We start from the raw sequence: 23,457 nt of genomic DNA, 5'->3' as shown, positions 1-23,457 counted from the left end.
AACAGAACAGAACAGAACAGAACAGAACAGAACAGAACAGAACAGAACAGAACAGAACAGAACAGAACAGAACAGGACAGGACAGGACAGGAACAGGAACAGGAACAGGAACAGGAACAGAACAGAACAGAACAGAACAGAACAGGAACAGGAACAGGAACAGGAACAGAAGGGAAGGGAAGAGAAGAGAAGAGAAGAGAAGAGAAGAGAAGAGAAGAGAAGAGAAGAGAAGAGAAGAGAAGAGAAGAGAAGAGAGAGAGAAGAGAAGAGAAGAGAAGAGAAGAGAAGAGAAGAGAAGAGAAGAGAAGAGAAGAGAAGAGAAGAGAAGAGAAGAGAAGAGAAGAGAAACAGAACAGAACAGAACAGAACAGAAACAGAACAGAACAGAACAGAACAGAACAGAACAGAACAGAAAAAGAACAGAACAGAAAAAGAACAGAACACAACACAACAGAAAAAGAACAGAACAGAACAGAAAAAGAACAGAACAGAAAAAGAACAGAACACAACACAACAGAAAAAGAACAGAACAGAACAGAACAGAACAGAACAGAACAGAACAGAACAGAACAGAACAGAAACAGAAACAGAAACAGAAACAGGAACAGAACAGAACAGAACACGTATTAAGACATTATTAATATAATAATAATAGTAAGTATACTGTATAATAAAGGTCGTTTTACCTGGAATTACATGTCGGCTCTACATCCGGACCACAGGACCTGTACACCTTGTTGCCGCTGCACTGGTGCTCTGTTGAAACAGGATAGGACACATGAATATACTTGCACATACACATGCAATTTTAGCAAAGCTCAATAATGCAAAAAATCTTTTGCCTCCGGCTAATTCCCCATAATATCTCCCGTATAGTCAACAACATGTTCCATTTTTTAGTCAAACGTTTTAAGAAGTCCAGCCCCGTTTGCGTTCTTTGGTAGTGTCGGGAGTATAGCCTGGAACTCACCTATGCTTTTTATGGCATATAGGCAGCTCCCGGCAGGATCCGCCGGGAGAATATATGCGCAGCTGCGCGACATGAGACTAATTACTTAGAGCGACAAAGAGAGAGAGAGGAGTGTGTGCGTGTGTGTAGTACATGTGTGCGTGTGTATGTCAATTTCACAAAGGTGCAGACAATCAGAAATCAGCAGAGAGTGAGCAATGTTTGCGCTATATTCTATGCCGAATTGAAGTGGATTTTTTTTTCTCCCTGGAAATAAAAACGTCTGGGTTTTCCGAGGCTATGTCGGGTAGTGAGAATGCATCGATCGATTCCTCACCACACTGTCCGCTGGTGGCGTTCCTCCAGTCGACGCAGACGACTCCTTTCGCGGAACACGCGCTGGCGTACGCCTCCAGGCTGGAGCAGGTGGCGTTTCCGTTTCCTCCGGCGCACGCGTCGCTCTTGCAGGCCGCGACGTATGGCGCCGGAGAGACCGCCGCGTGGCACCGCTCAAACACGCTGCCGGGGGGGGGGGGGGGGGGGGGGGGGGAAGGTGTCACTGATAGGGTCTTATATTTGGTTATGAACTGGTAATTATCCAGTGGCGTGCACAGATAAGACACTAGGGGGTGCTAGAGCACCACCTGCCCTTTCCCTGTGGACAGCAATGTGCCCTTTTGAAAAGAACCCCCCCCCCCCCCTTTTTTTTTTTACAGTGTACAGTATGGACCATGGTGATCAATTCTTGATAAAAAAAAAGCTTCTAATATATTATTTATGCCCCAAAATCTATAAATCTCACACTATTAAGGCAACCGGCCGGTTCCACGGGCTGCACAAGATGCCCTTTTTTTTCCACTTGAGCACCTGCCCCTCTAAATGTCTGTGCACGCCACTGGATTTATCCCATGTTCATGAAATCTGTTAAGTCACTAGTATGTTAGACACTAACAACATTTGCAGCAGCATTTCCCTTGAAAGAAGCATTCAAAATACTCAAGCTTTCACATAGCATACTATTTCTTTATTGCTCATCTCTTTTACTGTGATTTTAATATCAGATTCAGAGCACATTGTGAAATATTTTGCTGTAAAACTGCATTAGTGCACTATTTGCCTACTAGTGGCTGCATTCATTCAGCACCATGGACAGCGACTAGTATGTCTGCCTGCCTGTCTCCCTTTCTTTTTAGGGGCCTGGGTACCCCAAAATTACACCAAAATTAAAACAAAATACCCCCAATATTTTGTTGTAAAAACTGCATTAGTGCAGTGGCTGCAGTCATTCAGCACAAATGCACCATGGGCAGAGACTAGTCTCTGTCTGTCTGTCTGTCTGTCTGTCTGCCTGTCTGTCTGTCTGTCTGCATTCCTGCCCCAAGGGGGGCCCTCAAATTTGCTCCAGCCTGGGGGCCCTCAGCAAGGTAAATCAGGCTCTGAGAGCGACTTACATTAAGCAAGAAACAAAAAGCATGGCAATCATGATATGAGGTTCACGATACGATTTTTCACGATATTTCCAATACAATTATTTTCCTTTTTTTATGATTTATCTTCCCCCCCCCAAGCTTTTTTCACAATTTTTATTTAACTACACTGTATCGAATTGGTGTAAATTCTACAATAAAAATGTACAGTAACTTATTGTTGGGTCATTTTACAATGTTTAACTGTATTTTGCAATGCATTATGGGAAAATAATCATTACAGAAACTTATTGCATTTTCCCACAGTAACTTATTGTAAAGATTACAGTCAGTTGTGTTCTTATTGTATAACGTAGCTTTACAACCGATTTCTGTAATTTCTACAATAGATGTACAGTAACCTATTGTTCTGTCATTTTACAATATTTAAATGTAATTGCAATACATGTATGCATTGTATAACCAAAGACAAATTCATTTGAGGCCTCCGCTTCTAAAAATCTATAAAATATTCAAAAAAATTCCTTTCTTTACAAAAGAGACTATTTCTGAATGTTTAAAGCATGCCGAATCCAATGAAAGTGTTGAAAATGTTTGAAAATGTTTCGTTATTTGTCTAACCTCTTTAAGGCATCTAAGTCAAAAACCGTTCGATATTACGGGCCCATCTTTTAGTATGTTATATAGCTTGTCAGGACGAACAATCTGATATGTGTTTCGCCACACACGGTCGTGTGGTTCCTAACCCTAGAGTTAGACTTTGACGCGCGATAGCTCCTCCCACAAAGGTCGAAAATGGAAGTGCTTTGCATCCACGCATAGCTATCGATAAGACGAACGCGCTGATATGTGTCTCCCTGCGCACGGATGTGTGGTTCTCAAATTTAGGTTTAGCATTTCACCAGTCAATACACAGTAAGGTTCACTGGGTCTATAAGGCTTCCGGATTACAGATCAGAGTTGGAGAAATCTTGCTACGGGGGTCGCACGAGAATAACGGACATATCAGAGCGTAGATCTCGGAAAGCTGAACACGCCCATGTCAATTACTTGGCTGACGGACCTATCGTTCTCGAGCTATCGCGCGTTGAAAACTAACCAATTAACTAGCCAATTAAGAGAACCGTAAGTCTGTGTGCCAGGAAACACATATCAGATTGTTCGTCCTGACAAGCTATATAACATACTAAAAGATGGGCCCGTAATATCAAACGGTTTTTGACTTAGAAGCCTTAAAGAGGTTAGACAAATAACGAAACATTTTCTTTCAACGGGACCAATTCCATTGAATCCAGCATGAAAAAGTGAGTTAGAAGAAGTGGTGTTTGGAAAATAAATACATTATTTGAGCTTTTGGGGCTGAAAAAACGTGTCTCTTTTGATTTGGTGGCAAGTTAGGAGTGCCGTAGAGCTACGACACCACTTTCATTGGATTCGGCATGATTCAAACATTCAGAAATAGTCTCTTTTGTAAAGAAAGGATTTTTTTTAAATATTTTATTGATTTTTAATGCAAGGCCGCAATCAGAGTTTTCAAAGGTCAACCTGTCTGCCTGCCTGCCTGCCTGCCTGCCTGTCTGTCTGTCTGTCTGTCTGCCTGCCTGCCTGCCTGCCTCTCTGTCTGTCTGTCTGCCTGCCTGCCTGCCTGCCTGCCTCTCTGTCTGTCTGTCTGTCTGTCTGTCTGTCTGCCTGCCTGCCTGCCTGTCTGTCTGTCTGTCTGTCTGCCTGCCTGCCTGCCTGCCTGCCTGCCTGTCAGTCTGTCTGTCTGTCTGCCTGTCTGCGTATATTCTGTATACTTTAAATCATTTTCAAAATATATACAGTATAGGCCTATATGTTTTACATTTGGCCAAAATAGCAAATTTTATATTGGGGTGCCCAGATCATTTTCAACATTTTACTACGAGTTGTTGTGTGGAAATAGCCTAATAAAGAAAACCCCCACCCCGGCCCATTCTGTGTTGCCTGGCTAGAACTGGAGGTCTAAAAAAATCAATAAAATGATAAAGTACATCATTGTGATTGTCACTGAGATGTGCTTCATAACAACTGTAAGGTATATTAATGACATAGTAAAATGTTGAAAATGAGTGGCATTCCCCTTTAAGTGCCCACATTTCCTAGAAATGCCTACACTCTCTAGACTATTTCACTGTAGGTTCTACATTTAAATAATGTAGTGAACTACTTTCATTGTAGTTCCTACATTGAATTACTGCATCAAGATATGACTGCATCCGGTTGCATCACACACAAGGCGGAGCTTATTCATTTTGAACAGAGAGGAAACAAAACGTCTGTGCAACTGCTGTGCTGGGCTGCTGCAACTGGGATTACACTGGGTGCTTTCGTGCTTCTATCTACTGACAAGTTGGTAAGTTGAATTAGTTTATGGAGTCAACAAAGTCACGTATCCAACTAATTTTAAACTGAGTCGATTGGACTTTCCATTCCAGAGATAATATCCAAAAACCACCATTAAAATTCGCCTATTTTCCGTTTTTTCTTGCTTCTTTTTCTTTGTTGTCCCAGCCAGTCATACAATACTGTCGTTTTTGTATTGCAAATGAAAGTGATGCACTGTAGCTCTACTTAACTACAGTATCATCACTGTTAACCACTTTATATCCACAAGTTTATTTAATGAAAAAAGCCATTTGTGTTGAATGTGGGCCAAGTCATGAATGATGTTTTAGGCTAGAAATTGAACATGTGCTCAGCTATCTTTAATATGAACCCATTTGTTTCTTGTTTGTGTTGAATGTGCAATTAGCACATACTTATTCATAACAGGGAAACTGTAATATTAATCTCCATGTAGTGAATGATTGGCAGGTATTTTGTTTTGACTGCAATTATTTGGGTCAATATCAAATTGCGGGAGTTTTGAAGTCCGAGGGATGTAACTTGTATGTACTTTTAGTAAAATTAAAAAAACTAATGCTATTTATGATCATTATGATCATGTCTTTACAAATACTATACTTATTTATACAAATTTTATCATTAATTAATACAAAAATGGCTGGATATCACTAAAATGTCAACTAAGTTACTGTCCGAATGTAATAACAACCATCTTCTAATTAGTTAAACAGCAATAAAATTAGCTTAATCAAAAATTGTTTTGATAATTTTATTTTTATACGGCTAAGATAATCATTTCATATATAATGTTTTTGGCAATATATCAACTATTATATGGAAAATAACACATTTTATCCGTGTCCGAGAAGTCACTGTCAACTAAGTTACCCATTACAAAAACACCTCTCAAGGGGGTGTGTCATTTCTAAATCACATGACCTGCTACACATGATGTCATTAACTACTGATGAACAGACTGGCATGGCTCCAATGTATGTTCTTTCTCCTCTTTCTTCAATATTTAACATGAAGTAGTGTGTGAGTCATGTGTGGAATTATCGCATGTCAACAGTGTTACTACAATATTGTTATAAATAACTTTTAATTTAAACTTTTCTCAAACGTGGATCTAATATTTAGAAGAATCTTTCTGTAAAAATGCCATGTGGTGTTTGGTGATAGGCAGCCATGTTGATTTTAGACCAAAAAACAACTATTACTGTCAACTATGTTACCCTTGTATAGGTAACTTAGTGGACTAAGAGTAACATAGTTGACACTCATGTCATGTTCTTATAGTTTTCAGGAGTTAATTTACTATTCTAACTGTACAGTAAATAAAAACACTGTTTTAAATATTAAATAAATAAATATAATAAAAGACAAACATGTTTTTCGGGAAAATGTCACGATTATCACCTGCAGAGAAGCAGCGTTGGTAATTTGTCCCCGGCGAGATGCCGACCCTGCAAAAAGGGAGGCATACCCAGGATGCAGACATGTCTCTATAGTAGAGTGTGCCCTCAGACCCCCTGGGGGCTATATTCCTCTCTATGGCTCCATAATCCATTTTGAAAGTCTTACCTTTGATATGGGTTTTCCCTTGACCTGAGAACCCCATGCCACAAATAACTTATCACCCTTCCTGAAGGGAGCAGTTCTGTCCGCATACAGTTTCAATGCCCTAACCGGGTAGATTCAGTCTCCTGTCCTCCACCGAGGAGAACAAAGGCAGATGGAACGCCACTAGGTCGACTGGAGCACTCACAGAGGGGAAATTATTAGGCACGAAAACCAGGTTCGGCCTAATAGACACCCTGAGTTCCCACTAAATCTCATGCAGCTCGGGCTGACCAAGAGTGCATGCATGTCACTAGCACGCTTTGCAGTTGTCAGGGCAACCAATAGAGCGAAAGAAACTTCAGGTCCTGCACCTTCTCCAGCGGCTCAAAGGAATGATGTGATAGGGCATCCAGTACCAGAGTCAGATCCCAGGACGGGACCAGAGATCTGGAAACCGCACAGGCACGCTTGACGCCTCTCTTGAACTGTCGAACCAGCAGGTGTTCTCCCACCATCTTGCTTTATGCCGACGTGGTATGCCGAAATGGCTGCCAAGTTGACCTTAACGGAGGCCTTCCAGGCCTCTATCCAGGATCTCCTGCAGGAAGGTCAGAATGTGCACCACCGAGGCCTGGAACGGGACCACCCGATGAGGTCTAGCCGAGCACCAACGTTCAAACATGTTCCAAGCGATGCTGTACTGTTGTCTATAGTCGCCAGGACCCTGGCGCCTATAATCATCGCGACGACATTCGGGGGCAGGCCCTCTGCGTTCAGGTTTGACCCCTCACGGGCCAGACCCAGAGGCCCAGGTCCTGTGGATGTGGGTGGAAGATCTTGCGCCCTGCCTGCGTGAGCAGGTCCCTCCATAGGAGGCGCCACCAAGGCTGGTCGTAAAGGAGGGGAAATATTTCTTGCCTCCAGGCTGGAGTCCTCACACTGGCCAGAACGGGAGGAATCAGGTCCAATAGTGAATGCGTAGAGCAGACCCTTGGGCCAGTGCCTGTTCCATGGCATCCAGGCCTAGGGTTGGTGATCCTGCCAGGGAGATAAGGAGTCAAGACTTCTTGTTTTTCTCTGAGGCTAACAGGTCCACCTCGGGTGCCCCGAACCTGTCCCATATCTGGGCCGCCACCTCTGCAAAGGACCAGTTGTGGTAACGGAATGCACACCAGTCCCTGGTGTGCATTGCCCAGTATTCAGGAGTCCCGGACGTGACAGGCCATGAGTGGTCAAACATGTGCAGGCTTAGAGACTTCAGTCCCCCTTTCCTGTTGATGTAGCACATGGTCGTAGTGTTCTCGATTCTTACCAGAACATGGCAAACTTGTATGAATGGTTTGATATGCTTAGGGAAAGAAAAAAATTCAGGAGTTGATGTGGGCAAGCCTCAGGGCTCCGTCCTACACACCCCTGGTCATCCTGTCACCGTGGGTGGGCCCCCACCCTGTCAGGCTGGTGACTTTCCTGGCTAGGGCCAATCCCAGGGGGAAGCCCTCCATGAGGAATCATCTGTCTACAAGTGTGTAGTCTGCAGTCACTGTCACTCGATGTGAAAGAATAGAATGAAAGTCATCTATTGTCAGCTAAGAGTGTTTTTTTAGTGGTGCAACCACTCCTATAGACAGCTATGTGTGTCTCTGGCTGTGTCCGTCCCTGGCTGGCTGGCTAGCTGTCTGTGTTTGTCTGAGCACGAAAACTTCCGGGGACCCCCCCGGGGACCCCCCCACGGAGTTGCACCACTCACTTCACACAGCGTTTTCTTTTTGCAGGTTAGGAGCACATTTTACAATGTCTGTAAAATCTGTGTTAATAAACTGGCAAGTGTTCCATGTTAACTATCTGTATTTGTTTGTCAATATATCAAATGGTCTTAATTCAATACACTAAGAGGTGGAATATGCAGTTTGCTAACATACAATAATAATCATGAATTCATTTTATTCATGATTAGGTTATTTGATAAATAAATCATTATACTTTTTCATGTCCAGTCAACTCTGTTACTTTAGTCAACTATGTTACCATGCTGTCAACTAAGTTACCATTAGGTTTTTAAAGAAAACATATATATAGTTGTTCCATAAACTCCAAGTAAATAACTTAGCAACTTAGTAGCAGTGAAATATGTAGCTCAGTATAGTTTTTTCAATAAAATTATCATGAATTTCAGGAGTTTTAGGAGAAAACATCTGGACCGGTAACAGCATTCTGTGAAATTAGGAGGTTTCATGCTAAAAAAACACATTTCCTTTAATAATTGGAGATTATAATTGAAAATGAAGGTAAGCGGACGCATATTCTTCCATGAACAATGATTTGTTTAAAAATCTAACATTTATCCATATACAGACAATTACAGTTTTTGTCCGTAACATAGTTGACCAAAAATGAGTTACCATCTCTGTTTTTTGATTAAATATCTAAAATCAGAACATGCCTGAGCTTGGCAATTACTGAAAACATAATCTCTAAGGAATACTCTGTAAGATAAAATAATAATATATTAGAAAATAATAACTTTTTTTCCAGAAAATTTTAAACTGAAAAAGTCCCGCAATTTGATATTGACCCCTTTTATCTGTGAATAATGTACCTACAGTACAGTTAAGTTATATATTAAATTAACATTGCAGATTTTTGTGTGCAATCAGATTTGTTAAGCCATAAGCCTTTGTTTGTATTGTTTTGCGTAGAGTAACTAAAAAGCAGGTAATGCACAACATAATAATGTTTCTACTATTACAGATGCTGACAGAAAACACCTGGCTGGCAGTGACTAGTGAGCAGTGATCATCAGTGCCAAGACCTGACACGAGAAGAAGAGTGAAAATACCTATTTTTCAGGTGAAACCAGAGCCCAGCAGAAATGTATCTCTGTAAACGTTGTGGCTATGAGAGTAAAAGTATAGCAGGTTTTACACGTCATATGAGACTTCACAGTAATGACCCAAACTGCCCTTTTTAGCTGTCACTTTCAAAGGCACAAAGTACAAAAAATAAATGCATGTTGTTCTAGGTCTAGGACAAGATGATGAGGGCCTTCACATGGGTGAGATTAACTATAAATCTATCATAGTGATTTTGTCTACTTTGTTGTACAGAGGCAGCGGGCTGTGGCGATGGCTGATTTGGGTATTCACAATCTGACCGAAGTAGAACAGGATACAAACTACACGTGTGTTAATCAAGAAGACCTCCTTGATTATCATCCACTAATGCGTTACGATCTCAATGGGACAAAAGTGATTATATTGCATCACTCTCTCCCAGATACTAACATGTATCCTCCCTCTCTCCCAGATACTGACATGGCGACACCTGAGGAAGAGATTAAGGAAGCTGTGGTAGCAGTATTGCCTAGCCTACCAGAGGATAAACTGGAGTCCCTCCTGGTCAATGTAGGAAGCTTCTCAATGCATGGAAAATTGAAGGTATGTCTTAGTCTTGTTTATGAAATATGTCAAACAAAAAATGCTAATTTCATAAAATGTAAAGCTATGTACATGACACATAATGTATATATGTTATTCATTAATGCACATTTGTTGCTAATTTTACTGAACTGGTAGGATTTTATTATTTGCAGTCATTGAGCTGTTCCATCCCCCCCCCCCCCCTTTTTTTTAGAGCGAGTGACAATGACACTGATTCCTGTAGAACCCAGCTCGGACAGTATCGCTACGTTTTCACCCTCCAGCACGCCATGTCGGGCCAGTGGCAATAGCTCCAGAATGACTGTCCATTTAGATTTGGATTGAGAACTTCTGTGTTCCTTGGCACAGAATGCCTATTGGTATCACAACTGCCATTGCAAACAGATGTTGTGCATCCGATAAAGACAGAAAGGTACGAATTAACGTTGATGATATGAGGCTGACTGAGAATCCCAAAAAATCTCATTGTGATATAGTGGCCAAGAGGATTGTAAAGCAACATTGCAGCAGCTTTGCTGATCTCCTACCAGGAGAGAAACAAACATTTGGTAATGGCTATGAAATCCTAGCATCTCAACTAGCTGTAAGAGCCGCTCATACAGGTCATACATTCATCTATCTAAGATCTGGACATGTTTGTAAGTGTGGTCTAGTATCTATAGCTGTAGTCGCTGTTATAAATCATAGCACAAACATATCACAACTTGGCTGCCACATGATTTTGAGTTTTCTTTTTTTTTTTACATCATTAAATATCCATAGACATGACTAGTGCTCCATCAAAATCGGGACCCCAATATTATTATTGTTTTGGTATTCATTTTACTTTCATTTGTACTTTTAGTAGTCGTTTTTTTCTTACTCTTCATACCATTTTATGCAAAATGTGTGGGTTGGTTGTAAAAAAGATGATATTACTCTTGTACACCTGTAAACTGTACTCTTCAACTGTTGAGGTCGGGTGCAATGACTAAATATTTGTAATTTGTGTTTCTGTCGTTTAGGTGTTGGCAACAGCAGCAGATGTGGAAAGGACATTGAAGCTTCCCGACACACTACGTCTAATTATCTTAGGTAGTGTATACACTTTTAAAAGCATTGCAGATAAATATGGAGGTCATGTTTTACAGTCTAATTGTTATGTGGAAAGCAGCAGAAACTATTAACTATTAAAATGCAAACCATGTGTCTATGTTTAGGTGAAGTTCTACCCAATGGATGCTGAGCATGGAGGGTCGTAACAAACTTCCTGGCTGGAATTGCAACTTTATTTTCTGCTTATTACAATTTCAACCTGGTGTACCAAGAGCACCCCTGTTACATCCTGGAATTCATCCAAAGGTAACTTTCAGCTTGAAGTAGAACTATCTTGTGTAACTCGAAAGATCTGCTCTCTTGTAGAGCTCTGTGAGTGCACATTTTTCATAAAGTGTGTGTGTGATTTGTAATTGCAGGTGTTTCGTTGGGATCAACCCAACCAATGGCAGTGGCACCAAAACAACGAAGCTGCTCAGCCAGAAAAGTGGGAAGGTGAGGGAGAAGAGGAACAATTCGGTCTGTCCTCCTGTCTCCTCCCTCCTGAAGCGATTGCAGGACTTCACTTGGCTTTAAGTGTAAGTCATGTGCAAAGAATTTGGACCATTCTCTCCCCACTATATGAATCTTAATATGTTGCTTTGCTATCTTATGTCATATTTTATACATATAAAGCAGTAGAGTTGTATTATTTGTTTTTAGATCTCTATCCCAGGCTCTGATTTTATTCAGAGTTCAGAAGTGGGGGGAAAAATGTGGTCCAGAATGTTTTTAAGAACATTTTGATTAGCTGACCTTCATAGTCAACCGAAACATTTTTCTTAAAATACTTCTTTAGTAAGCAGTGTTGGGCAGTAACAAGTTACTAATATATTACTGTAATATTATCACTTTACCCAGTAATGAGTACTGTATTACTCTGCCAAAACAATAATATACCATTATTACTTTGGGAAAAAAATGGCACATATTACTCTGGAGGATTTGTTGGCCTTACCGTTTGAAAACATTTCATTTAAAAGGTCAAGAGAGATTGCTGCTTTATAGCCTTTTTGGCTGATTGGTGACTCTTCTTATTATTATTCAAAACAATTTGATTCAGTTCCAACAAAAGCTGACTAAACGGATTGTGTTGTACGATCCCATTTTTGGGGGTGGGGGGGACAAAAGTAATATAAGATATTACTCTTGATTCCAAGTATAATATTGCCTAACACTGTTGGTAAGTTAATAGGGTGTGCAGCCAGGACCACTTATTTTCTTCTTTGGATGTCATTTCTTGTGCCAACTGTATGTCCTTTGTAAGTAGGCCGTGTGCAAAACCTTGGGCATTGTGCAGAAAAGGGAAAGTCAACTGAGGATCACAGGGCAGTTTCTGGATGTCACTACTCCCAAGGCCATTTTATTGCCCCTCGCCTCTCCACACCTGTCATCTTCTGTCCACACGTTTCATTTTCACCTGCCCCACCAATTCACACAACTGTCCACAAACCTCAGCCCTGTAGATACCTGAAATAGTAGCAAATACTTATATTGTTATTTTTTTCCCTTGCCCTGTCAGATGTTGTTGAGTTCCAACGATGAGTTCCATGGATACCTGCTGGTTTTGACCTACTGCCTGATTTGACTTGACATCTGCCATCTCCTCAACGGACTTGTTTGCCTTGCCCTTGTGAGTTTTTAAAGAGTCTACCTCAATTTGTTTGGTTCCATGCCTTTTCCAGGCATTTTTTGTTTTCCAGGCCTGTTCCCCTTTTTGGACTTTTTTGCACTTTTATCTCTGCAGGGATTTTAATTTCTGTTTATTTTTGTCAGGTTTGCACTTTGACCTCTGCAGAGACTTTAATGTTGGATTATATTTCAGTCAGATCAAATTGGCTTTGCACAGTGTTCTCACACTTACATGGTTCTGCAATGTTGTACATTTTCTTCTTGTCAGGGAACAAAATGTTTTTTTTTATTTTTTTTTATTAAATGTTTTTCAGCTAGTCTGGCTAGTAGTGTGTGACCTAGATTGTGGGTGCCAGTCCACAAGCAGTGGCAGTGGCTAACGGCACTGTCAATGCTGTGTCTGGATCTAGATCAGCTGCTGCTGGCTTGATTATTGGCTCTGACGGTTCAAGTTTTAAATCGGTGAGGCATTTAAGGCGAGACACCCCAGGTGAATAGGGAAAAAAAGTTAAATAATAGCTATCACAATGAAACTTCTCCAGTTGATTACTTATATTAAAACTAAGATTTTTTGTATTACAAGTTTTCTGAAATTATATGTTTAAATATGCAAATTAGGCATTATATGCGCTAATTTGCATACATTTCGGGACGATAAATCTGAAGATCGGATAAAGCCAGGTTCAAAATTATCATTTCATTTTGTTGACACATTAGAGACAAAGAAAATTACACATGGGATTTTTGATATCTCTAATTATCACTCCACAAATCAGAAAATAGTGTCAACAGGCATAAAAAACCCAATTTTCGGCATTTTTTTGGTATAAAATGTGATGTAAATCAGGCTGTGAATGATATATCAACAAATCCATGTGTAAATGTCTGCGGAATATAGTTAGGAATAAGACTGGAAAGTTTGGTGTATGTGAGTTCAACTGAAGTGGAGATTCTTTGTCCCAAGTATGAGGAAAACTCATTTTGAGAAAACGGCCTTTAAAGATTTGTATTGTAAAATTCCAAAACGTTTTATTTGAAGCCACTATTTTGAGACAAAATATCTCATCCAAACCTTGGCAACAACATATAATGGCATATATCATTGGAAAGGTCTGGACCTCAAGCTGACTGTGGTCTGATCCAAATATGGTCACTTCCTTTGTACCAACAACCAATCATGAAAATAGAGATGGTGGCTTTTCACCCCGAAAAACGAGCTGTCATTGGCTAAAATAAACTATCCAACTAAACATCTAAATCTGTATTTTTAATGTGTATATTGCTTTAGTTTGAAAGAAAACATGTTAAGAAAGCAAAATAGCAAAAAAAAAAAAAAATGAAAAATCATGATTTCACCTGGGGTGTCTCACCTTAAGGATTGACATTTGAGAGAAGTGTTGTCCACTGATAACATCCATAGGGTTTCTCGCCAGTGTGAATTCTCTGGTGTGTTTTAAGTCTAGACATTGTAGGGAAGTTTACCACACTGATCACAGTAGTGGCATTTTTGTTTAGCCAAGCTTCTTTGTTCATTCACCTCTGGTAGAACAGGGAAACTAGACTGATGATGCAACACTGAATTGGAAACGATGACAAATTACATATTGTTTGGAGGTACATCATGGATGTAAAAAAATGTGTACATTATCGTACATTATATGTACGTTATCATCTTGTCGGGGAACAAGATTATTATTATTTTTTTCATGTTTTAAACCTTTAAATATAAGTGGTTCTCAAACTTTCTGGGTCAGGGCCCCCTCAAATTTGTTAAGATTTTTCTAATTATTATCAATACAATCCTAGTGTTTTGCCAATTACCGGTACGTGGCCACGTACCGGTAATTGGCAAAACATCAGTGACCGCCCATCAGTGGGACCAGGCCCAAAGGTTCAGAATCGCTGTTTTTAAATGTTTTTAAAGTTTGCACTTTATATTGTTTGTTTTAGGGGATGGAAAAAAATGGGAGATGTGACCTTGTAATGTAAAGTTTTAATAAATGTTTTATTGCATATCAGACTCTGGGTTTTATGTAATGGTTGAAGAGAATTTAATGCAATGTTGATAAATTGGATTAAACACTAATTGCATGTAAAATAACCTGTAAAAAACTTTCTACAGCAACATACTGTGTTGAAGTATTTACAGTTATTTATTGGCAACAAAAGTTGCCAGTAAATAGCTGTAATTAAAAAAAAATACAATATAATGTTGTAAATTGGTTTACAATTAATTGCTGTTGTTTTACAATAACCAAAAGTAAATTGGTTTACAATTATTTATTGGCAACAAAAGTTGCCAGTAAATAGCTGTAATTTCAAAGAATACAATATAATGTTGTAAATTGGTTTACAATTAATTGCTGTTGTTTTACAATAACCAAAAGTAATGCATATACAGTAACAAACTGTAAAAAGGGTATACAGTAGTTTACTGTAAATTTGTTTTACAGTTAAAACCTGTAAACATGTATACAGTACTTTACTGTAATTGTTTTTTACAGTAACTATAAGTAATTCTACACTAATTAATTGGCAACTTTTTTGCCATTAACTAACTGTAATTTCTACATCCTATTCGTTACAGTGTACATTGCAAAAGTAGCATTACTTTTCATGTAAAATTACTTAATTTCTGTGCAACAACTGTAAACATGCTATCTTGTTTAAACCTAGAGTTAACATGTGGCATCTTAGGATAGATGTAGACCTATTTGACAGTGCAGAAACATAATTGCCTTCCTTGATGTATTAACGATCATCACCTGGGCACAGTCAGACACATACAGCTCCCCTCTGCAGGCCTCTACTAAAGTGACTGCATTGAGTCTGTCTCATTTCTCTCCAAATCACGTTAATATGTTGTCATATGATTACAGCTCACATTTCATATCACACACTAGCCCCCCCCCATCCCCCCCCCCCCCCCCCCCCCTAAAAATATAAAACAATAAAATAAATCGATACATATCGTCGGGATATAATATCGATATATCGCGATATATCGTGCCTAATAATAAGTAGTTATCATGAAACATGCGCAAGCTAAGAACGTAACAGTGGAATATCTATATAATGAAACTATACATATAAACTATACATATAATAATATGCTATACATATGTACTATGAAGTGCTATGACTAGCCTATACAATGCAATGTAGACTAGAAAGAAATGACTACATCCCCACATGAAGGTGTTTTTCCGCCATACCTGCCCTCTAGGATCTTGCATATTGTCGCGTCACAGGCAGGCTGGGTGGTAGTGGAGGGTGAGGGGGTGGTGGTGTTGGGTGAGGGGGGTAGTGTTGGGGTCACACAGGGCGTGCCCGGGACCAGCCACTTGCCAGCAGTAGAGGAGCAGCTGTCCACGTGTCCGTTGGGCCCGCGGCAGTCGTTGGACTGGTGGTTGTCACAGGTACCTGGTGGTGGGACCATTAAATAAGGCAGTGGTCGAAACATTTACAAACCACACACAGCCGGTTTATATGCGGTGCTGGAACTAACGCCCTTACATGAACCCATTTAGACCTGAGCTCGACGCTACAAAATGTCTTCTAAATCATGTCAAGGATCATCACAGATATATGAAATTGGCTGCCGACCCCCCCCCCATCTGAAAATATGTTGTCCCAGAAGCAAAGATTTGAGCTAAAGATGTTTGTGCACATTTTCACCCACGTTACGTAATGTGATCCAAAATAACCGTCTCCTCCTCCTCCTCCTGCCGGTGCGGAGTCTGCCATGTAAACTGACAGACTCAGTTTCACTCAGGCATCAAATTGCAACGTTTCGACCTACTACGTCGTGGCCTTAGAGTATATATTAATAGAGGAATTAAACCCTGAGGCGAAATGGACATAGTGGCCGAATTTGCTATTGCAGTTTTGACCCCAAACACATGAACGTGCTGGTCCGTTGACGCGTGCAATGACAGTCGACGGCAGCGCATTCATGTGTTTGGGGCCCAATCCATCCCAGAATGCACTCTGTTCCTATACCCGGAAGGAGGAGTGAAATCGTCTCATGCGCTTTTTGAGCAACTTAATGCAAGTGGATGGGAGGAGAATATTCTAAGGTCGTATAACGTTGCAATTTGTTGCCTCTTAAATAAAGTAAGTCTCTGAGCCTCTCGAAACTATAGCTGTGCGGATATTCTTTCTCTTCCCGAATGGATAATATTTTCCAGTCCTATATATATAGACTCACCGCACTGGCCCTCTGTCCTGCCACTGAACAGGGTGTACGGCAGGTCGACGCTGAAGGAGTTGGCTTTGTACACCAGCGAGACGTTCAGCGCTGGGATCTCCAGGGTGACCGCCATGTCCGTGCTGGTCAGCCGCAGGGCAGAGTTGCTGTATGCCGGGTAGATGCGCTTACCATCCACGTACACCTGGAGGACCAATAGGTATACACACAATGATACACAGGGGGTGGGCAACTTTGAGGATGGAGAGCGCCACTGTATAGTTCCACACTCACTCCAGAGGGCCACTGTATAGTTCCACACTCACTCCAGAGGGCCACTGTCTAGTTCCAAACTCACTCCAGAGGGCCACTGTCTAGTTCCAAACTCACTCCAGAGGGCCACTGTGTAGTTCCACACTCACTCCAGAGGGCCACTGTATAGTTCCACACTCACTCCAGAGGGCCACTGTCTAGTTCCAAACTCACGCATGTTGTGGCCCCCGGGGCCGCCAGTTGCCCATGTATGCAGGGGGGGGGGGGGGGGGGGGTTTCTCAATCCTTTTTAGGCTTTTAGGCTTAAGCCTAAAAACAACACATGACATGAATGTCTACTACATCAAAAGTAGTGGACAGATAGACTATAGTTTAAAACTCGAACATTGGGGGGGGTCCCCAGTTCAAATATGATTATTTTGGGGGGTCCACTGCAGAACCACTGCATTAGAGCAGGGGTTATAACCAAACTTTTAAACCCAAGACCCAAAAAATAAGTTTGATGTCTCCCTGGGACCCATACCTAGGGGAAGTTAGCTAAGCGTGTATAAGAGCAGCTACTTTCACTACTTCATAATAAAGGTTTCTAATTTTTTTATTAAGTTGTTTTATTTTCTTTTAGTTTCCAACTCAAAGGATAGACTGACACAGCACAATGCGTATTCAGGGCGGAGTCACCACCCCCAGGGGAAGTTGTGATTTTGCTCTCGTTCACTGCAATGCAATTTTGCGGCATTTCCAAAACAATATTGCGCAGAGTATAGCGATTACCAAACGTATTTGCAATGCCATACGTTGAAAGATCTGTTGCCCGCGTAGACAAGGCACATTACCTCCGCAAGTTAGATATTATCGGCATAGATGTTTGTCCGTATGTGATTAAGGATTGGAAAAAAGTCGCATTGGCAGACATAGAAAATTCTGGCCAGGGTAAAAAAAAAAACGGATGTGACGTTTTTGGGCGTTCCTGTCTTATTGAGTGTATTCCTGTCTTATTGAGTGTATTGCTTACCGCAAAGCTGATCTGTCCGGAGCTCTGGACCTGAGTGAGGACGACGGAGTGGGACGAGTAGTGAATGAACAGAGCCTGCGTGTAGAAGTCGCTGCCGGGCGGGCTGTCGTAGTGGCCGTTCAGGACGACGCTCAGGTTGTACCTGGGAACGATCTCTTTCACCAGGTAGTACGAGCACTCGTCCGCGAATCGGTACGTGGTTCCGTCGAACGTCACAAAGTGGGAGCCGCCCCAGCCACTGCACGCGCCTGTATAGGAAGATGAGATCCATTGAATTAACACTGTGTATACCTACTACTGCTATACTAGTATACAATTATACAATTTACCGCTTGGAAACGTGCATGCCACTCTGAGCTGCTGCCAAAAAATGGTCAATTGCTTAATGAATCGATGTCTTTATAATAATGTGGCTCTGTTGTAATCAAGCTGCGGTTAATGTGCCTCTGTTTGTATTACCGCTGGCCTATTTTAATTTCAATTTATAATAAATAAATAAAACACTGCCCATTGTTGACTTTCATGCTGCCACCAACACCGGTGAACCGACACCAACGCATGCAGCAAAGTGAAAATGAGGCTTAACCCATTTAGACCTGAGGACGATTCTACAAATGCTTTCTAAATCCTGACAGTTTTCTGAAAGACCTCATGTTTCTACTGTTTATGTCAGTGCGGTGCTCAAACCTTTTCATGTCAAGGACCCCCAAAAATATTATGTAATTGGCCCGCCGACCCCCCCGTCTGAAAATATGTCGTTCCAGGCAACCCCCCAGAAAGCAAAGATTTGAGTTATTTGAGCTATATTCAAAGATTTACGCCACAAACAAACAAAAAAAACTGCAGATCTACAAGCTCGTAGCGCGGCACTCACAGCTTGTAGATTTGCTATTTTTCAATAACATAATCGTTAAAACACTGAAAGGGTTGTTCTCGTCTCGTCCTGAACGGACGACAACGACTTACATTCACACTGGTATTGGAAGCAGCATCCGCTGGCGTCATAGACCTTGAGCGGCTGGCGGAGGTTGGCGCAGGCGGGCGGCTGAGCCGTGGGACACACCTGAGGCGCGGTGCTGACGCGACCGTCCGCACAGGTGGCCGAGGTGCAGTTGTCGACCTTCCAGGACTCTCCGTTCTGCAACAGCGTCGATGAACAGTTATACTCGTAGATGAGCTTGTAGATCTGCTATTTTTTTGCTAACACCAAAATGGGTTCCCGCCCCAAAATAGGTTAAAGGCCTAGTTGCCGAGAAAGTATTGTGCAGTGTTGAACAAGCATCATACCTTTCTGGGAGGGTTGACATTGGTGCAGTCTCTAGAAGGGGTAGTGGTAGGGACAGCTGTGGTGGTTGATGCATTAGGCGTGGTCGCTGGGGCGGTGGTGGTGGTGAGAGGGGCAGGGGTTGTGGGACATGCATGACCCTCTTTCTTGATTGTACAAGAGGCTTCACAGTAAGCGGTGTAGCAATACCCCTGAGCATCACTCACATTATACACCAAGTCCCCTGTTGACAAAGATGAAGATATCAACGATGAAACTAAGGTTTTCAGCTGAAGCTAATTATTTATAAATGCATTCTATATTTATAGTATAACTAATTTGATAAACATTGTTTCACAAACATGAATAGACGTGATTTTTTTTTTTTTGCTTTAAGAGAATGTGACAAACCTGGGTGAAAGGTTTTTCCGTTGTAAATGCAGACACATGGAGTGGGGATGGAAGCCGGAGTGCTAGAAATGTAAGTTTGTGATGTTGTGGTGTTTAGAATCTGTGGACCACCTGTGGGGTTTGATGTACTAACAACTGGGCCTGTTATCGGTCCCTCTATGGTTGTTGGTTTCAATGTGGTGGTTTCAGTAGTGGTTGATGTTCCTTTAGTAGAAACGACTGTCGTGGATGTGTGACCAGATGTTAATCCAGTTGTTGTCATGATTGGTGGTGCTGTACCGGGTAGGGTCCTGGTAAGTGGACGAATAGAACTCCATTCAATGGGAGTTGTTTTAGGCCACACTGTAGTCGAAGTTGTTGTAGGTCCAGTGGTCGACACTTTCTGTGGCGTGGTTGTTGATTCCTTTGCGGTTGTTTTAACAGGTTTTGTTGTTGTTTCCTTTGTTGTTGCTGTTGTTACTGGTACAATTGTAGTCGAGGTTTCAACAGTGGGCATGGAAGTAATTGTTTCTGCGCTAGTTGTGGTCTCGGGAACAGAGGTGGTGGTTTCACGAATAACTGTGGTAGAAGCTGTGGTTGGACCAGTTGTTACTACTTTCGGTGGCTTTGTCGTTGATACAGACTGAGATGTTGTTTCCTTTTTGGTTGTTTCAACAGGCGTTGTTTCCTTTGTTGTTGTTGTTACTGGTACAATTGTAGTCGAGGTTTCAACAGTGGGCTTGGAAGTAATTGATGTTTCTGGGCTAGTTGTGGTCTCGGGAACAGAGGTCGTGGTTTCACGAATAACCGTGGTAGAAGCTGTGGTTGGACCGGTTGTTACTACTTTCGGTGGCTTTGTTGTTGATACAGTCTGAGATGTTGTTTCCTTTGTGGTTGTTTCAACAGGCGTTGTTTCCTTTGTTGTTGTTGTAACTGGTACAATTGTGGTCGAGGTTTCAACAGTGGGCTTGGAAGAAGTTGATGTTTCTGGGCTAGTAGTGGTCTCGGGAACAGAGGTCGTGGTTTCACGAATAACTGTGGTAGAAGCTGTGGTTGGACCAGTTGTTACTACTTTCGGTGGCTTTGTTGTTGATACAGACTGAGATGTTGTTTCCTTTGTGGTTGTTTCAACAGGTGTTGTTTCCTCTGTTGTTGTTGTTACTGGTACAATTGTGGTCGAGGTTTCAACAGTGGGCTTGGAAGTAATTGATGTTTCTGGGCTAGTAGTGGTCTCGGGAACAGAGGTCGTGGTTTCACGAATAACTGTGGTAGAAGCTGTGGTTGGACCAGTTGTTACTACTTTCGGTGGCTTTGTTGTTGATACAGACTGAGATGTTGTTTCCTTTGTGGTTGTTTCAACAGGCGTTGTTTCCTTTGTTGTTGTTGTAACTGGTACAATTGTGGTCGAGGTTTCAACAGTGGGCTTGGAAGTAATTGATGTTTCTGGGCTAGTAGTGGTCTCGGGAACAGAGGTCGTGGTTTCACGAATAACTGTGGTAGAAGCTGTGGTTGGACCAGTTGTTACTACTTTCGGTGGCTTTGTTGTTGATACAGACTGAGATGTTGTTTCCTTTGTGGTTGTTTCAACAGGCGTTGTTTCCTTTGTTGTTGTTGTAACTGGTACAATTGTGGTCGAGGTTTCAACAGTGGGCTTGGAAGTAGTTGATGTTTCTGGGCTAGTAGTGGTCTCGGGAACAGAGGTTGTGGTTTCACGAATAACTGTGGTAGAAGCTGTGATCGGGCCAGTTGTTACTACTTTCGGTGGCTTTGTTGTTGATACAGACTGAGATGTTGTTTCCTTTGTGGTTGTTTCAACAGGCGTTGTTTCCTTTGTTGTTGTTGTAACTGGTACAATTGTGGTCGAGGTTTCAACAGTGGGCTTGGAAGAAGTTGATGTTTCTGGGCTAGTAGTGGTCTCGGGAACAGAGGTCGTGGTTTCACGAATAACTGTGGTGGAAGCTGTCGTTGGACCAGTTGTTACTACTTTCGGTGGCTTTGTTGTTGATACAGTCTGAGATGTTGTTTCCTTTGTGGTTGTTTCAACAGGCGTTGTTTCCTTTGTTGTTGTTGTTAACGGTACAATTGGGGTCGAGGTTTCAACAGTGGGCTTGGAAGTAATTGATGTTTCTGGGCTAGTTGTGGTCTCGGGAACAGAGGTCGTGGTTTCACGAATAACTGTGGTAGAAGCTGTGGTCGGACCAGTTGTTACTACTTTCGGTGGCTTTGTTGTTGATATAGACTGAGATGTTGTTTCCTTTGTGGTTGTTTCAACAGGCGTTGTTTCCTTTGTTGTTGTTGTAACTGGTACAATTGTGGTCGAGGTTTCAACAGTGGGCTTGGAAGAAGTTGATGTTTCTGGGCTAGTAGTGGTCTCGGGAACAGAGGTCGTGGTTTCACGAATAACTGTGGTGGAAGCTGTGGTCGGGCCAGTTGTTACTACTTTCGGTGGCTTTGTTGTTGATACAGACTGAGATGTTGTTTCCTTTGTGGTTGTTTCAACAGGCGTTGTTTCCTTTGTTGTTGTTGTAACTGGTACAATTGTGGTCGAGGTTTCAACAGTGGGCTTGGAAGTAATTGATGTTTCTGGGCTAGTCGTGGTCTCGGGAACAGAGGTCGTGGTTTCACGAATAACTGTGGTGGAAGCTGTCGTTGGACCAGTTGTTATTACTTTCGGTGGCTTTGTTGTTGATACAGACTGAGATGTTGTTTCCTTTGTGGTTGTTTCGACAGGCGTTGTTTCCTTTGTTGTTGTTGTAACTGGTACAATTGTGGTCGAGGTTTCAACAGTGGGCTTGGAAGTAATTGATGTTTCTGGGCTAGTTGTGGTCTCGGGAACAGAGGTCGTGGTTTCACGAATAACCGTGGTAGAAGCTGTGGTTGGACCGGTTGTTACTACTTTCGGTGGCTTTGTTGTTGATACAGTCTGAGATGTTGTTTCCTTTGTGGTTGTTTCAACAGGCGTTGTTTCCTTTGTTGTTGTTGTAACTGGTACAATTGTGGTCGAGGTTTCAACAGTGGGCTTGGAAGAAGTTGATGTTTCTGGGCTAGTAGTGGTCTCGGGAACAGAGGTCGTGGTTTCACGAATAACCGTGGTAGAAGCTGTGGTTGGACCGGTTGTTACTACTTTCGGTGGCTTTGTTGTTGATAGAGACTGAGATGTTGTTTCCTTTGTGGTTGTTTCAACAGGTGTTGTTTCCTTTGTTGTTGTTGTAACTGGTACAATTGTGGTCGAGGTTTCAACAGTGGGCTTGGAAGTAATTGATGTTTCTGGGCTAGTAGTGGTCTCGGGAACAGAGGTCGTGGTTTCACGAATAACTGTGGTAGAAGCTGTGGTTGGACCAGTTGTTACTACTTTCGGTGGCTTTGTTGTTGATACAGACTGAGATGTTGTTTCCTTTGTGGTTGTTTCAACAGGCGTTGTTTCCTTTGTTGTTGTTGTAACTGGTACAATTGTGGTCGAGGTTTCAACAGTGGGCTTGGAAGAAGTTGATGTTTCTGGGCTAGTAGTGGTCTCGGGAACAGAGGTCGTGGTTTCACGAATAACTGTGGTGGAAGCTGTCGTTGGACCAGTTGTTACTACTTTCGGTGGCTTTGTTGTTGATACAGTCTGAGATGTTGTTTCCTTTGTGGTTGTTTCAACAGGCGTTGTTTCCTTTGTTGTTGTTGTAAATGGTACAATTGTGGTCGAGGTTTCAACAGTGGGCTTGGAAGTAGTTGATGTTTCTGGGCTAGTAGTGGTCTCGGGAACAGAGGTTGTGGTTTCACGAATAACTGTGGTAGAAGCTGTGGTCGGGCCAGTTGTTACTACTTTCGGTGGCTTTGTTGTTGATACAGACTGAGATGTTGTTTCCTTTGTGGTTGTTTCAACAGGCGTTGTTTC

The 23,457-nt window shown here is 41.9% G+C and overlaps 1 protein-coding gene across 1 annotated transcript in view; it reads right to left on the bottom strand.

The window, feature by feature from the left end:
- The window catches only part of LOC308314267 (intestinal mucin-like protein), a 31,350-nt gene extending 11,042 nt beyond the window's left edge, over positions 1 to 20,308 (bottom strand). Inside the window, exons 1-8 of the mRNA XM_080761807.1 lie at positions 19,599 to 20,308; positions 19,211 to 19,431; positions 18,890 to 19,061; positions 17,924 to 18,171; positions 16,660 to 16,843; positions 15,665 to 15,872; positions 1,287 to 1,468; positions 687 to 756 (exon numbers count right to left, since the gene is read on the bottom strand). Of these exons, the coding sequence (XP_080617933.1) occupies positions 687 to 756; positions 1,287 to 1,468; positions 15,665 to 15,872; positions 16,660 to 16,843; positions 17,924 to 18,171; positions 18,890 to 19,061; positions 19,211 to 19,431; positions 19,599 to 20,094 (1,781 nt within the window). The 5' untranslated portion in view covers positions 20,095 to 20,308. The remainder of the gene's footprint in view (positions 1 to 686; positions 757 to 1,286; positions 1,469 to 15,664; positions 15,873 to 16,659; positions 16,844 to 17,923; positions 18,172 to 18,889; positions 19,062 to 19,210; positions 19,432 to 19,598) is intronic.
- Positions 20,309 to 23,457: the final 3,149 nt, after the last annotated feature.

This window comes from Protomyctophum bolini (assembly GCF_963924005.1).
Source record: "Protomyctophum bolini genome assembly, chromosome: 4".
In the NCBI taxonomy this organism is placed as follows: domain Eukaryota; kingdom Metazoa; phylum Chordata; class Actinopteri; order Myctophiformes; family Myctophidae; genus Protomyctophum; species Protomyctophum bolini.
This window is presented reverse-complemented; position numbering and strand designations above follow the sequence as displayed.